Genomic DNA, 16,937 nt, shown 5'->3' on the forward strand with positions numbered 1-16,937 from the left:
GCGCAGGATCAGCCCAGAGCATCCTAAAGCATCCAAGAAAAGTGTGCATCCAAGCTTTGCTTGAAGAGTCCTAGCAGTGCAGCCTAATAACACATTAGCCTTCTTAGCTGCCACCGTTGGCTCCTATTCAGCTTATTCCTATTTATGCATTGGAGCTGCTCTAACAGAAACAGGAACTGAGACAGCTGGAGCAAGATTGGCAGAGGCTGACTGACCAGGCTTCAGGAAGTTTGTTTGTTTGCTTATTATTGAATTTCTAACCCACCACTCCGGCAAGCAGCTTGTAGTGGGGAACAAAACATTTCCAATAAAATTCCCATTAATTCTCCCCATCTTACGCCATAAAACAACCAACCCTGGTGGAGATAAGAAACCTCTTCCCCTCCCAGACCCGGTGTTCCAATTTGGGGGGTGGGGTGGGGAGAACGATGACCCAATTAGCTTGGGGAGGAGCCGTTGATCTTGCCTGCCCTGGCCTCACCCAAATGCCTGACAGAAGAGCTCCATCTTGCAGGCCCTGCGGAACTGTGACAGCTGGGGCAGGGCCCTCGGCTCTCCCGGGAGCTCATTCCACCAGGTCGGGGCCAGGACTGAAAAGGGCCCTGTCCCTGGTAGAGGCCCATTGAATTTCCTGTGGCCCAGAGAACTTGGGCAGATGGTGAGTGGGTGGGCAGGAGGTGGTGTGCCAGTGTTTGTCTCTTGTGGCCGTTCAGGTCAGGCTAGGTTTGGGAGATTTTTAGTGGGGGGATCACTTGGGAATGAAACTGGGGTGACTGTGGGTGGGCAGGTAGATGTGAGTTCCTGCATTGTACAGGGGTGGTTGGACTAGATGACCCTGGAGGTCCCTTCCAACTCTGATTCTTGTATATTCTGAATGCTAATTTGCTGCTATTCACAGGTCTTACCAACTGCCTTAGTATAACCTCCAGTCTTAGCTATACTAATCACTCAGTTACTTATGTATCTTGACTCTAAGTAGCCCTTCTTGGCAACTAACACCTCTCCCTGCATAAGGAAGTCTGTTTTGATATATCTCAAGAAGTGTGTATCCACAGGAAACCATATGTGCAGAATTAAATTTTGTTGATCTTAAAGGTGCCACAGGACTCAAACTTTGCCCTACAGCTAGCAAATATCCAGTATGAAATGAGTGTTGAAAACTTTCTTGGAAATCTTTTTCTTATTCAAAGTAAGGAAAAGAATACAGATGTGGTAGGTCCACTGAGGTGACCAGAATGTGTCATTGTAGCAGGTGATGAAGAGAGGGCTCAACTGCTCCATTCCTGCTTCTCCTCAGTCTTCTCTTGAGAGGGGAATCCTGCTCAGCTGGCAAAAACATTTCACCTGATGAGGGAGGGGAGTTGTGGCCAAGGATCATGGTAGGGATAGTCCACGAACACCTAGTTTCTTTAAATGAAACCAGATCCCCTGGATCAGATTAATTGTATCCAAGGGGACTGAAATAACTTGCAGATGTCATCTCTGAACCTCCATTCTTTTTGACAATTCTTGGAGAACAATCTAGGCTTCTATGACAGGTTGACTCCTCAGCCCTCAAGCAGCTTGACCAACCAAACCTCCATTTCGTCCAGATTGAGCCTCCATTTACTGGCCTTCACCCACTCCACCACTTTCCCCACACAACTGCGTCACAACTTCCACGGACCCACCCAACTCCAGGGGAAACAGAGCTGGGTTTGATCTGCCTGTTGGTGGCCCTGCACTGCCATCCCCCGGTCAAGCCCTCTCAGCCGTTTCATGTAGATGTTGAACACCATGGGGGGAGCATAAATGCCAGTGGGCCAAGGAGCACTGCCTTCTCGAGTCTGCCAGCCAAGTAGGTGTGGCACTGGCACAGCAGGACGGCCCCCATTCCCAGCCCATCCTGACTCTCTAGAAGTACACCATGACTGAGGCATATCATGCTAGTCCCGAAGAATCCACAGGGAGACCGTCCCCTGGCCACTCTTGGAGGGAAGACTGCCAGGGCAACAAAAGCTTTTCCCATCTCAAACTGAAGTTGGATTGAAATCAGCCTAGATCTTCTGTTTCCTCCAAGATGGAACACGGAGAGCACTGGTGGCTGCCTGTCTGATGGTTTACATTTAAATAATTGTGTTGACTTCATTAGGCATAAGATTCACTCAGTCATATTGTTAGAGGTAGATAGATATAATTCACCTTTAATGACATAACATTGTTACAGGTAATATTGTGGCTGGCTGGATTAGGTTTTTCAACTGCCTAGTAGAAACGAACAGCTGGCTAACAAGTCACAATTTGGGGGCCTTTTTGTGGGCTGGTAGCTGCGGGAGGATGGAGGAGAAGGCTGGGCACGGCAGCATCAAGCCCTACCTGGACAAGCTCACCTTGGAGGTCATCCACATTTTAGAAGAACGGCTGCCAGAGGATTTGAAGAATTTCTACCTGATGATGGATGGCCTCCAGATGACTAGGACTGTCAAATGGACGATAATGTCATGCCCCGGGGCTCCATGATGATCCAACAGCATCTCCAAGCTCAACCGCATGGGTGCTGCAGCAGCTTACACGCTGTCCAATGCACCTAAAAAAAGTGATTCATACTTCTGACAATATGCTGAAGGTTCCGAAGCCTCCTATTGGTGGAATCTCTCCCCCCTCAGGGCCAATGGCTGCTCTTGCTCCGGATTCCACATCCCCCCTCCCTTCAGGCCTGCTGTGAAGGAGCCTCTGACAGCCCCTGACTGAGGAGAGGGAGGGGCCAGGCCAGGCACAGACAGGTTTTGGTTGCCCCAAAAGCACATGGTCACTACTACCACACACACCCACAATTTTACCTCTTCAACCAGTTCTTCCCTATTGGTGAGAATCAAGTCTAAACCAGCAGACCTCCTGGTTGCCTCTTCCGCTTTCTGGGAAATGAAGTTGTCAACAAGACATGTCAAGAATTTACTGGACTTTTCGTTTTTAGCAGAGTTGCTCTTCCAACAGATATCTGGGTAATCGAAATCTCTCATGACCACTAGGTCCCATCTCTCTGAGAACTTGGTAATCTGGTCTAAGAACATCTCATCCAAGTCCTCTGCCTAGCCTTGGTGGTCTACAGCAGGCCCCCCACCATAATATGCCTATTCTTTCCTACTCCTTCTATTTTTATCCAAAGACTTTCAGTTGAACTCTCATGCTCAGACACATATATTTCCTCACAAGTATATACATTCTTAACATCCAGAGCAGTGGTTCTCAACCTGGGAGCAGCAGAAAAGAGCAAGATCAGCATGGTGGGACAAGAGGCAGAGCTGAACTGAGAAACCTCGGGGGGGAAAAAAACTATAATCATGAACAATGGATCTTCACGCCATTAGTCAATTCCGGTTTAATTTCTGTGAAAGAACACTTGCCTAATTTCATGGTTGGGGATCACCACAACAGGAGGAACTGGATTAAAGGGTTGTGGCATTAAGAAGGTTGAGAACCACTGATATAGAGGTTCTCTTCCTCCCTTCTTTATTTGTCTGTCCCTTTTAAATGTTGTACTTCTCAATCCTAATATTCCAGTTGTGACTGTTATCCCACCATGTTTCTGTAATGCCTATTTGATCATAGTCCCTTTCCTTTATTAGGACTTCTAGTTCATCCTGCTTGTTTCCTATACTCTGTGCATTAGAGACATCGTAATCCTTCGTATGAGTATCCCAGGCTTTTATTCTTTGAACTTTCCCGTAAGTTAATGGTTCCCTGCAAGTGCCATTCCCTTTAAATCAGCAGTGTTCCCATCTACAGTTATCTTCATGGAACTGGGCTTTGAAAGTACTTCTCGCTCCCCTATTGAACTTAGTTTAAAGCCCTCCTCATCAGGTCTGCAAGACTCTTCGCAAAGACATCTCTCCCCACCTTCGTGAGTTGCAAACCATCTCCTGAGAGAAGAGTCTCATCACGGCAGTGTGATTCATGGTCCAAAACCCCAAACCTTTCCCTGAAACACCAGTGATGTAGCCAGTCATTTGGCTGCATTATTTTTCTTTTGGTTCCTAAGCCGGGCCATTAACAGGAAGAATTGATGAAAAGACAACCTGCGTTCCTCACTTTTCCCCCCCAAGGCCACGTAGTCTTGTTTCATAAGCTCCGCACTGCCCCAGGCAGTGTCATTTGTCCCCACCTGAATGAGCAGGAAGGGACATCTGTCCTTGGCCTTTACAAGAGTTTCCACCCTTTCCGTGACATCCTTGATTCTTGCTCCAGGTAGACACCTTGCCTCACAAGAGAACAAGTCTGGTTGACACACTTTGGCTTCTGCTCCTCTCAGTAGGGAATCCCCAAGGACCAGCACCCGTCTTCTAGTCCTAATACATTGGAGAGCAGGAGAGCTGGTCCTCTCATCCTCAGGGGCCGGTCAAACATGTTCTGAATCAATGAAATTTCCCACTCATATATTCAAAGGGTAGGGCTTTATAATTAACGAGGGTAAAAGATCTCCTGTTTTCGGAATTTGCAACCTTAATTACGTATAACATCAAGGTGTTCCTAATTAATAGATCTCTCCTAGATTTTGTTAAGATCATGTTGCCTCTCTACCTTTGCCACCCTTGTCTTAATAAGGTATATAGCCTCGGAGAGCCCCTCTGTTGATGTGGGATTTGGGAGTAGCTTCCATGGGATTAGGGAATTTAGTCCGTAAATTATGTAAGGGAGGGGGGAGGGCTTATTTAGGAAGGGGTGGTTTGGGAGGGAGGTGGTATAGATAGTACTGATAGAAAAGCTAGCGATAGATAGGGATAGAGAATCGCCTGTTCCTCATCTTGGCAGGTACTAGGCGAGGACGGCCTAAGTGAGGCCGGGGATCCCTGGGATTATGGGCCAAGAGAAATATTGTGTTGGGAGGGGGTTGGACAAGAGAAGAGCAGGGAGGTGTGATTAAGTTTTTTGCTCTTCTAACGTCCGTTCTGTCCCTGGAAATGTGAGGGTTGAGGCTAGGGGGGAGCTGACACTGAGGTAGACCTGGCATGCATGACCGAGCCCTGTGTTTGAGAAGGTAAGAAGGTCTCCCTGAAAGAACTGGCGTCACTTGGGGTCTTGGCCCCATGGTGGGCGAGTGGTGGCGATCCTTATCCGAGTCATATCCCTACAGGGCTCTCCTGGCGCCATTAATCCCTGGAGTGAATTGTGTCAGTGTAGGCTGGGAGTCAATCAATAACTTGGCTATCTGGTTGGTGTTCCGCCCACCCAACGCACCTCCTGCTGCCCTGTTGAGATTGCTGGAGGTGGCAACTGCCTGGGCATTGCAGTCCCCCGGGCGGGTGATGATCCTGGGGGACTCACTGTGTTCAGTGGCTCATACCTGGGGTGGCCATGGCTACACTGTGGTTCTCGCAATTTTTCCCCAGTCCCACCCCTCAGGCTGGCCACGCCCTCACTGTGATCTTTGGTGCTGGGGTAGGAGTGGGTCAGAAGGCAGTGGATGTTGTCCTGTGGTGGTCAAGTAACCTGAAGGTGTGGGCGGCAGGCTTAGTCTAGCCCGCTCACGGAGACTTCCTGGATGCTCTGCGGGCCCCGATGCTTCCCGGCCACTTGCTGGCAGCACTGGCAGAGGATGGCAGGCAGGCAGGCAGTAGGTCTTGCCACCAGGGAATGCTTTATGTGTGGAGTTTTATCTTTTATTCAGGCCACAAATCCAGTTAATATTAATAAATTATCATCATCATCCATGGCCAAAATCAGTTTATATGAGGCACAGTAGTAGCACAGCTTTTTTTGGAAGAGCAGTTCGCCAAGGCAAAAGGGTCTGTCAGAATTAAACTTGAAAGTCTGTGCTGTCGGAAAAACCCACCATTTTCGCCCGAATATAAGGTCCAAAGCCTGGACTGAACATGGATCACTCCAAACTCAATCCTGACTGCTGCATTTGAAATGTAATTTGGTACCAACAAACCTGACCTCAGATGTTTAGATGGGACCTTTTCTGGACTGTCCACTTGTGCTGATGGGTGCCCCGTAAGTCCAGTGAGCAAGCCTGAAAGATACTTATTGCAGTTCATGGGCGGCCACCTCCTTTCAGCCGAAAGGATTTTTAAATTGCAACCACACCTTTCTGTGCCCTGAAGGAGATGTTGTTGATATGGCAGATCTTGTATTCCAGTTGTCTGACACCCAGATAGTGATACTGTTAAGCCTGTTTCATCCAGGTCCCAGTACATTTCCAGATAGGATGATTGGGTCTGTTACCGCATGCCATAATCTTGATCTGATCACGATTAATTACCAGGCTGTTTGTTTGACACTAGGAATTTAAGACCCTTAAGGCTTTTCTTAAACCTATTGGATTCTGGAAAATAAAGCTCAGTCGCCATCCTATAATGAGCCCCCCCCCCCCGGGTTCTTCAGAATGCAGCCAATATCATCATCTGAACACCACCTGCGGCACCGCGGACTAAATAAAAGAGTAAGGGCTTTAGGGGCGGGATGTGTCCGGGATGAGGAAGGGTCCGGATTGGTCCCTCCGAATTCCACCCCAGAGCAATTGCTCCTTCGCCGGCGGCCTGATGCCCCCACCAGCCGCCCCCGCCAGCCGCCCTGCGCTCGCCCAAGGGCCCAGCAGCAGCGGCGGCGGCGACGGAGGCGAAGGCACCGGCAGCAGCGCCGCCAGCAGAGGCGGAGCCGGCACTCGCGCCGGAGCTGGCAGCGGCGGCACATGCCGTGTCAGAAGAGCTGCCATCACGGCCACGATCGGCGCCGGCGGCAGCCCAAGCCAGCAGAGCTGCGATCCGCCACGGTAGCGGCGCCGCGATTGCCGGCGGCGGAAGAGCCGCGATCAGCGGAGGAAGCGGGCCCATTCTCGGTGGCGGCAGCGCCAGAGCTGGCAGCGCCCCCCGCCCCGCCCACACACAGACCCGCTCCCTCTCTGTGGCGTCAGGTAGGCCGCGCCGACCGGGGAGGGGCCCGAGCTAACGGCTAGCGCCTGCTGTATTAACACTACAGCGGGCTTATTTTCTAGTCATTTATAAAGAGGTTCCAAAAGTGAGGAGCTCAAGCACAGCCCTATCTATAGACTGGAACCACCCCTGCTCCCCCCTCCCTCCGTCCCTTTCAGGAGCCAGCCTGATCTCTTAGTTGCCGTGAAGAGCTTGGCTCATGCCGGTGTCCACCAGTCCGTATGCCTCTGTATGAGGTCGGGGGGTGCCAAGTGAGAGCCAGGAGCTCTGCCCACGTGCAGGCTTCCTATCGGCCTCCTTATTTCTACAGGGTCAACTTGTGGCCAACGAGGCAGACTAGCCTCCTCTTCACTATCCATTGACTGAGTGCGGTCCATCTCCAGCAGAGAGTATAGCGGAGGCTTCCCACATTTCAGGTTGAGGCTAGAGAAGGTCTTTTTGTACAATCTGCCACCAACTTCCAAAATTGGGAGGAGTCCAGGCCAGGGAAGCTCACTATAGCAAGAAGACCTCTTTCAGCGATGTGAGGAGGAAACGTAAGGTAAACGAGGCAATAGGCCTGCTGCTGGGTGAAAATGCAGAGACTCTGACTCGGGACAGAGAGGAAGCAGAACGGCCCCGTGCCTGTTTTGCCTCTGTGCTTTCCCAGAGGAATATGGAGGCCTCCAGGGATGGGGGTAGGCGAGGGATAGGGCCTGAGTGGTGGGTGGCACCTGGCTTTTGACAGGGTTCCCCAGGAAGTTCTGGTGGGTAAAGTGGAGGACCGCAGACTGCATCTTCAGATAAGTGGGTAGGGAATTGGTTCGAAAACCATACCTAAAAAGTAGTATTCAGTGGTGTTTCATCAGATTGGAGGGAGGTGAGCCTGGTACTAGATCTGATACTTTTCAGCATTTTTATCAATGATCTGGCTGAGGGGGGTGGAGGGTCTCTTCATTCAATTTGTAGATTACGTCAAATTGGGAGGAAAAGCAAACAAGAAGAGGAGGCTGAGAGGGAACAGGAGGGCTTTCTTGAAGTATTTGAAAGGTTGTCACTTTGAGGAGGGCAGGGAAAAGTTCAACATGATGGAAACATGCCAGAAAAGAGGGCAAACGAGAACAGAATGCAGTTCAAGAAGGAGAAGTGCAGAGTTCCAGGATGGGTTACAAAAAGGATAAGCATCCATACTGGGTGGGAGAGGCACTTCTGGATCAGTCTTGGGCTGTATCAGCAGAGACATCAAAATCATAAGATGTCAGTGCCGAAGAATTGGTCAGACCCCAGCTGGAGTCCTGTGTGCAGTTCAGAGGCCTCACTTCAAAAAGGACGTGGACAAAATGCAGAGGGGGCAGAGGAGAGCAGAGAGGAGGATCCGGGGCAGCCTGGGGACCGAGCCCTGGGAGGAAAGGCTGAGGGGCTTGGGAAAGCTCGGCCTGGAGAAGAGGAGGCTGAGAGGGGAGGTGAATGCTGTACTTAAGTATTTGAAAGGTTGTCAGAGGAGGGCAGAGAAAGGTTCCTGTTGGCAGCAGAGGAGAGGACCCCCAGGAATGGCTTTAAGCGTCATGGAGAACAGTACTGGTTAGATGCCTAAGGAGGGGGGGGAGCTCCCCTCACTGGTGGTCTTCAGGCAGCGGCTGGACAGATCCTTATACTGGATGCTGGAGGCTGATCCTGCATTGAGCAGGGGGCTGGACTAGATGGCCTCTATGGCCCCTTCCCACTCTAGGATTCTAAGAGTCTTGTTCAGCCGTGGAAGGGGCTGCCTAAAGAGGTGGGGAGCTCCCCCTCACTGGCCGTCTTCAGGCAGCGGCTGGACAGATCCTTCTCCTGGATGCTGGAGGCTGATCCTGCCCTGAGCAGGGGGTGGACTAGATGGTCTGCATGGCCCCTTCCCACTCTAGGATTCTAGGAGTCTAGTTCAGCAGAAGAATGGGATGCCTAAGGGGGTGGGGAGCTCCCCCTCACTGGCCAAGCAGTGGCTGGACAGATCCTTCTCCTGGATGCTGGAGGCTGATCCTGCATTGAGCAGGGGGTTGGACTAGATGGCCTCCATGGCCCCTTCCCCCTCTAGGATTCTAGGAGTCTCATTCAGCCGTGGAAGGGGCTGCCTAAAGAGGTGGGGAGCTCCCCCTCACTAGCCAAGCAGTGGCTGGACAGATCCTTCTCCTGGATGCTTGAGGCTGATCCTGCACTGAGCAGGGGGCTGGACTAGATGGCCTGCATGGCCCCTTCCCACTCTAGGATTCTATGGTTCTGCTATCCTCCAACAGTCTTTTAGGGAGAAACCCAAATTGATCACCCAAAATCAGTTTTTGCAAAACAAACAAACAAAAAAACAATCTTTCAGGTAAAATAATTGTAAACAGCGTGTAGTCATCATTATTCAATAATGATACTAGTTTATAATTTCCTCTTTGGATATTAATGCTCTTTTGCCTCCCTGGCATTTCTCCTCTCTGCAGAACAGAATTCATTGTTTTTTGTGAATGTTGAGTTCATCCTCAAAGCACTTGTAATCCAACCCAGGGAATGCTGGTGCTCCTGGTCCCCTTCCCCAATTCATGGCTTCCACAGCTTCCCTTGTCATAATTTGTCCTTGTTCTTCAAAGACCCATAGACTCACTGCGTTCTGTAATTCTGGTTACATTCTGTTTTGAAGATATTCATCTACTTTCATCAATAGAACATTGTCCTTTATATAAATTAGAATAATAATTTTAGAATGTTTTATATGGCAAAATTATCCATTAATACAGGGACAGTCAACCTGTGGTCCTCCAGATATCAATGGACTACAATTCCCATGATCCCCTGCCAGCATTTGCTGGCAGGGGCTCATGGGAACTGTAGTCCATGAACATCTGGAAGAACACAGGTTGACTACCCCTGCATTAATTCGTCTGCCTTTTAAAATTTCAGTACCATTTTCTTTTCTTTCTTTTCCCAATTTATAAGTCAACTATTTCCCTATTTGATTTGCACATTCAATGTACCTTTGCTTTGCATACTGTCCTTCAATTTTATTTCTGTTTCTCTTACTGTTGCAAAATCCTGATTTGCTGGGAAATTTTTTATTCCTTTAAAAATTCTTTCTTTTCTTTTAGTTTCATCCCAAACAATTTGTGTTTTCTCTTGCCTCTTCTTCTTAAGCAGAGAATGTATTGTGCAAATTGAAGAGTGATGGTCAGCAGGTCCTCTTCTTAATTGTGGAATGCGGAGGAATTAATTGGGATCCTTTCATGTCCTCACAAGCATGAAGGTGACCTGGCAGCGGCCTCTTCTTTGAAGCGGGGCGTTGGCTGTCGAGTTATTCCTATCTACTATCCCAAATTACATTACAATCTACTACTTATCACATTATGTTGCAATCCACTATTCCAGATAAGAAATAAAGAGGATGTAGAACCTTTCTGGGGACTGTTGAGGATGCAGAAATCAATGCCCTGGCAGTCCTGGGGACTCCATCATTCTGAGTGTTGTAATAACTTGCAACTTGGCAATTTCTTAAAGTTCCTTTGCAGTAAAATAGCTACTTTGAGGTCACCTACTGGAAGGCTGAAGTGTTCCTTACAGGGGGATATTTGTGTTACTTGCACATCATGCACAGATCTCAGGGGAGCTTTCTTTATTGCTTGTTTGATTCTTGTTTGCTATATCCCACTGTGTTAAGGGCTGGGGAAGAAATGTCAAGGGAGGGGGCAGTGTCAGAAATGGTTACTAGTGGACAGAAAGGGTTGGCCAAAATTCCATAGGCCCTCCACCCCCCCCCCCACCCCCCACCCCAGTTCTGAATGCTTGCTGCTCCCCCGTAAGAATTGCTGCTCTTGGCTTGAATGCCGCCAGTAAACCTGGTTTCACCGTAGAATTAGTAAGCGGGGCCGTCTTTCTAGTTCTTCATTGGTAACTTGGGGCCTGCTGCTGGGGAGTCACCTGACCACTGCTGTCTTCTGCCCGGAACTGCAGACTCTGCCTTCAAGGTGGCCCCTCTCGGTGGCCCTTCATTTCGGCAGTGGTGCCATTTGAAGCCTGACTGTGTTGAGAGGAAGGCCTGAAAGAAGAGAAAAGGGAGCCAGCTTCTATTTCAAGGTTTCCTTTCCTTTTGCCCAGAGGGAATTCTGGGCTCTTCATAGGTGCTTCCTTTGAGTCCTGTGACGGCTTCTTGGACTGCCGCAACGACAACAGTTTATTGTTGTGGGACAAGACCGGAAATCAGATTACAATAAAATAGATACACTGGAAGTTAGAAGGGAAGAAAGATTCCAGACCATGAGAGTCAATAACATTTCAAATTAAAATTAAAATATATTGTAGCCTGTAATTAGCACTCTCTTTACCAGGGTCGCTCTGGATTCACTTCTTGGGCTAGCTTCGATGTGTGTGTGTGTGTGTGTGTGTTGGGGGGGGGCGGGATGTTTCCAGTGTTTGTAGACCTCCAAGGACATTGCATATGAGAAACCAACCACGTGGTCTCTTCCTTTTCCCACAGCATAGACCTTTTCCTCCAGCATCATGGCCTCTGACTTGGAAAGCAGCCTCACATCCATCGACTGGCTCCCACAGCTCACCCTTCGGGCCACAATTGAGAAATTAGGGGGGGCTTCACAAGCGGGCCCAGCTGGGGCTGCCCGGAAGTGCCCTCCCGGCTCCCCCACAGACCCCAATGCCACCCTGAGCAAGGACGATGCCGCGATCCACCAGGACGGGAAGCCGCGCTACAGCTATGCCACTCTGATCACTTATGCGATCAACTCGTCCCCTGCCAAGAAGATGACTCTCAGTGAGATCTATCGCTGGATTTGCGACAACTTTCCCTATTACAAGAATGCTGGGATTGGCTGGAAGGTGAGCATGCCCTCCCTGGGATAAGGCCGCCTCCCCTGGCAAGAAAGGCTCCAGGGTCACGTCAGGCACCAGAACTGACTTGTTCAAGATGGTGGTGATGAGGCCGCTCTTGAAGGGAGACATAAAAATACACTGACTCCTGTGTGGAAGAATTTACTTTCTAATTTTGACAGTCCTGTGTTTAAACTTGCCAGTCTGCTCAAACTTTATATCCTTGAAGTTGCTCCTGTACTAATTCACATGGCCAGTTGCCGGCCCGAATGCTTTTGTGCCGGTCTGCAGCAGGGCGAGGGGATGGTCACCCCCTGGGGAAGGGGGACAGGAGTCCTTGCCGCGGGCCTTGTGACTGTTGTCCAGGAGTGCCAGAAACACTCTTGCTCTGACCCCACTGGTGTCCCTTGCGGCTTTGGCTCTTCCTGCAGGGTAAAGGAGGCCCCTGAGCCTTCAGGTCTTTGCTAAACCTTCTGATGCTGTCCTGAGGTTAAAATTGTTGTTCTTCCCAGGACTATCTTACAATTGGGCACCCTCCCCCGGGTGTACCCATTTTCCTCTCTGCATTGATACAGTCATTATTTGATAGCTCACATCTAATAGAGAAGCATTCATCAAGCCCTGCTACAATTCCGGTCCCAGATGGCTCCTGTTATGCATATGCCTCTGCAGTCGTTCATTCAGCTGTCCAAAGCACCAACTATCGGCATGTCTCACAGCAAGTTATATATAGTTCAACACATGAGTCATGATGTTGACATCAGTTTGCTACTTCAGGTGCTCAATAGGCCCAAGTCATGTTTGCCTTATTGGGGGGGGGGGGAGGGCTGCCAAAAACCTGATGGGTGACTCTTGCAGGAGTGAGTCAGCGGGTGCAGAGCAACCATTTTCCGTGCCGAGCCTGCCTCTCGTCTCTTGCATGTGCCCTGGGAAAGTTTGGCCAGAAAAGAGTGGTGCTAAAGCAGAAAGAGATGCTGGATTTCGGCTCAGCAGCTGAGGCTTTCCTGCAGGCAACTATGAGGCCTGATCACTGCTTTCCAAGGCAAGGCCCCTCTTATGGGCGGAGTAGGGGTGGTTGCTGCTGGCCTCCAGTCCCCTCTCTTGCAGAGCATGCCTCCTCCTGCTTGAAATGGTAAACACTCGTATGAGAACTCTGGCTGAGGAAAATCAGCGCGGGGAAATTGACACCCGTCTTCAGCCTTTTGTCTTGAGAAGCAGGAGCTGAGCTACCTAGACGGAGAGTTTCCACAAAATGAGGATGATGCCACCACCATTGGGAAATAGGTTCTTGAATCAGGAGGGTCCTCCAACAAGTAGCTCATGAGCTTCTGGTAGGAGCTCATGACTCCTCTGCGAGATCACAAGAGGTCTTCTTTTTTAGAAGCTTTTATTTCATAGATGTTTCTCTGTGCTGCTTGGCTGATAGTTTCATTCTTGGTGCTCTTCCTGGTCCAGATTATTTCTGCTTTTTTTGGCATCAAGTTATAGCTGACATGGTGAGCCCTAAGCCTGCCTCTGCCTAGTGACCCTGCTGTTCCTCGGAGGTCCCCCATGCAAAGACTGGCTAGGGCTGACTCTGCTTAGCTAGCAAGATCAAGCATGCCTGGGCCCTCCATGTCGAGGCTGCTCCGTTTCTAGGACAGAGCGAAACAGGGCGAAATGCTGCTGGTGGAAGCGGGGAATAGCTTGGGCTGTTTCTGGAAACTCTTCTGATTTTATCCTTTAGGGGCCATTGGTGGGGCAGGTTGTCCTCTCAGCCAATACACTGCTGGAGCTGCCGCTGGATGTTTTTGCCTTGTTTCTAATACGTTTCCACTCTTGGCGATTGGTTGGGAGTACTTTTGGCCATATGGATGGTCAATCGCTGGTTTCTGAGGTCTTCCTCAATCTGTTTAAGCCACGTTTTCTTGGGCGATGGTCGTTGGATCTTCGGTCTTTCTCACCAGAGGAGTTTATGGGGTTGAGCAAGCTGGTGTCCATTCTGCAGACACGGCCAAACCATTGCAGTCTGTGCTTTTGGATCCTTTAATTTGCGGCAGGTTGTCACATTTTGTCCGAATTGTCGTCTCATTTTGATTATGATCACATAGAAAGACACCCAGAATCTGCGGCAGGCATCGCATTGGGGAGGTTAGTAAAGTCCATGTTTCTGGTCCATATAGGAGGATTGGAAGGATTAGTGTCGGGAAGAGACGAACTTTGGTCTTGTTTGTCTTCTTCCAGAGGTGCCACTTGAGTGAGGCAAGTGCTGATGTTGCTCGGCCAATCCCGTTGTGGGCTTCCGTGGTAGGTGACACTTTCTTCTCTTGCACCAGTGAGCCTAAGTATTCAAATTCTTCAGCTTGCTCAATTTGGGCTCCATTGAGGTATACATTTGTTCGTGATCCATCCGTGGTTATGATTTTGGTTTTGTCCACATTTATTTTTAAGCCGTAAGATTGCAGGCAATGTCCTAGAGCAGGGGTAGTCAAACTGCGGCCCTCCAGATGTCCATGGACTACAATTCCCAGGAGCCCCCTGCCAGCATTCGCTGGCAGGGGCTCCTGGGAATTGTAGTCCATGGACATCTGGAGGGCCGCAGTTTGACTACCCCTGTCCTAGAGGATGTCAGTAGCCTCTGCATCTGTATCGGCAGCTATCTGCAAACGTTAGATCTGTCAGGATGCTATTTTGGCCATATTGAACTCTATGTCTATTGTATGGTGTTAAAAACTAGGGGAGTGTCCACATCTCCTTGGCACACTCCAGTCTGAATGGTGAACTCCTCTGATGGCTCATTTCGAATTCGCACTTGGCTTCTTGAAACATCTTATGCTGTTTAGAGGAGTGTGATTATTGGGGGGGGGGCACATTTTCAGTTTCTAGTACCTTCCATAGAGAAGGCCAGTGGACACTGTCAAAAGCAGATTCTAAGTAAATAAAGACTATGACATTTCTCTTTCTGCACCTAATTCTTTCCTCTGCTGGTTGGCGGATGGTGAGCATTTGATCAGTACAGCCCCAATGTGGCCTGAATCCTGCTTGCTCTTCTCTCCTAGTCTGTTTGCGATGTTCCCAGAGCCTTGATTCTATGATCTTCATGAATACTTTGCTAATAACTCACAAGAGGTTGTCACCTTTCCTCAGGATTGGTACTATGATGGCTTTCTTCCATGTTGGTGGAATGTATTCTGAGCGCCATATAAGTGTTAAGAGGGTGTGGAGCTGCTGCAGCATAATGTCTCCCCCAGCTTTAATCATTTCAGCCGTAGCTTGGTCTGCTCCGGGTGCCTTTGGTGTAGTGGTTAGGAGTGTGGACTTCTAATCTGGCATGCCAGGTTTGATTCTGCGCTCCCCCACATGCAACCAGCTGGGTGACCTTGGCCTTGCCACAGCACTGATAAAACTGTTCTGACCGGGCAGGAATATCAGGGCTCTCTCAGCCTCACCCACCCCACAGGGTGTCTGTTGTGGGGAGAGGAAAGGGACGGCGACTGTAAGCCACTTTGAGACTCCTTTGGGTAGAGAAAAGTGGTATATAAGAACCAACTCTTCTTCTTCTTCTTCCTCTTTGATTTTATTGCGCTTTTTAGTTCACTGATAGTTGGCTCCCTGCTGTGGAGTATATTTTCTGGCAAGTCCATAAGTGGTGGTTCTGGTGGTAGTCCCTGAGGTGCATCATGGTTGTAGAGCTGGTTAAAGAATTCTTTCCATCGCTGCAGGTGTTCGGTGGTAGATCTCACAAAAGTAGCCTTTCTTAATATTATCATTTGTCGACCTCGTTTCGCCACTTGGTCGTTTGAGGGTCTGATGAAGGGCTCTGTGTTCATGCCTGGATGCGGCTTCTTCCAGGTCTGCTGCAAGATTGTTCCCGTCGGCTTCTCGCTCCTCTTTTTCTGGAAACTCAGGAGTAGATATGATAAAAGAAAAAGTTGCCAACTCTGGCTTTGCACATAAACCTCCAGTTGGTAATTTGTCTCTATGTAATTCTTTCCCTTTCTTCTTAGAACTCGATTCGTCACAATCTGTCTCTGAACAAATGCTTTCGGAAAGTGCCTCGGCCACGGGATGACCCTGGAAAGGTGAGGGAACCCAGCTTTGATTGGCCAGCCTGTGGAGAGGGCCTTCTGCCAGTGTTGTGTTGTGTTGTGAGCCGTACCCTCAGTCCAGCGCCTGACAAAGCATGGCAAAAGGGAATGAACAAACCAATAAAATAAAGACAAGTTCCTCCTGCCCTGAATTGGAGCATGTATTTGAACTGGTAGGCAAGTTTCTGGAAAGGCAAAAGCAGTTTTTTCACTGCTGAAGTAGAAGAAAAGAAAGCATTGGGGCTTTGTTTGTCTGCATCTGTAGCTGCGTGTATTTGTGGAGGCTCCAGGCTCTCCCAGATTGTGTCATGTGCTCGTGGCCCCAGAGGTGTCTCTGCATAGGGGCTTCTGCAGGGAGGCATTGCAGTTCATCAGAACTGCCCTTGTCCAGCCTGCGCTGCAGTCAGAGATGCCTTTGTAGGAAGGCCTGGAAGTGACCAACTGGCTGCTGGCAGCATGTCCTGGAGATGCGGCCTCTGTGCTTAGGAGTCTGCTGGGCTCTGCTTCTGTGACGGCTAACACTGATGCGAAACGTTGGTGATACATTCCTCTCAGCAGTGCAAATCTTCTTTCTAGGGTTCTTACTGGACAATAGATACCTGTCCTGACATCTCCCGGAAGAGGCGGCACCCGCCAGATGATGATGTGAGTGTGGCTCCCCCCCACCCCCACCCCCCAATAGGCTAAGGGAGGAGGAATGGACCTAGTTCCACCCAGGGGTAGCAGAAGGATAGCCATGGGGGATTGCATCCTCCCGAGAATCTCTGCTATCAGGTTCAAAGAAGGAAAGGTTTCTTCTTGCCTCAAGTGGTGTTCAGAGGAGAAACTGAATAATGATGCGGTGAGGGAGAGGCAAGATTCCAAGGCCTCCGCTAGTCTTCCTCATGGTTAGCAAAACCACAACTAATTGGGGGAAATTGTTTAAAAATACCCATCAAACAATGCACATTTGTTTCCTTTGCATGATCTCTAGTTGGCCCTTCCTTTCCTGCTGCCTTCGAACTTTCCCTGTTGTCTTTTCCAGTGACTCCTGCCTTCTCACGATGTTGCCACAGCACGATAGCCTCAATTCAGTCAGTCTAGTTTCTAGGGCGAGCTCAAGGACGATTTGGTCTAGAACCCCATTTTCTGTCTTTTTGGCGGC

General features: G+C 49.5%; 1 protein-coding gene across 2 annotated transcripts in view; it reads left to right on the forward strand.

The window, feature by feature from the left end:
* FOXJ2 (forkhead box J2) overlaps window positions 1-16,937 on the forward strand; it is a 51,148-nt gene that overhangs the window by 9,546 nt on the left and 24,665 nt on the right. For both annotated transcript variants that reach the window (XM_077301936.1, XM_077301935.1), the window contains exons 2-4: window positions 11,380-11,735; window positions 15,713-15,787; window positions 16,370-16,438. In XM_077301936.1, the coding sequence (XP_077158051.1) occupies window positions 11,403-11,735; window positions 15,713-15,787; window positions 16,370-16,438 (477 nt within the window). In that variant the 5' untranslated portion in view covers window positions 11,380-11,402. The remainder of the gene's footprint in view (window positions 1-11,379; window positions 11,736-15,712; window positions 15,788-16,369; window positions 16,439-16,937) is intronic.

Source organism: Paroedura picta, chromosome 10, assembly GCF_049243985.1.
Source record: "Paroedura picta isolate Pp20150507F chromosome 10, Ppicta_v3.0, whole genome shotgun sequence".
Classification (NCBI taxonomy): domain Eukaryota; kingdom Metazoa; phylum Chordata; class Lepidosauria; order Squamata; family Gekkonidae; genus Paroedura; species Paroedura picta.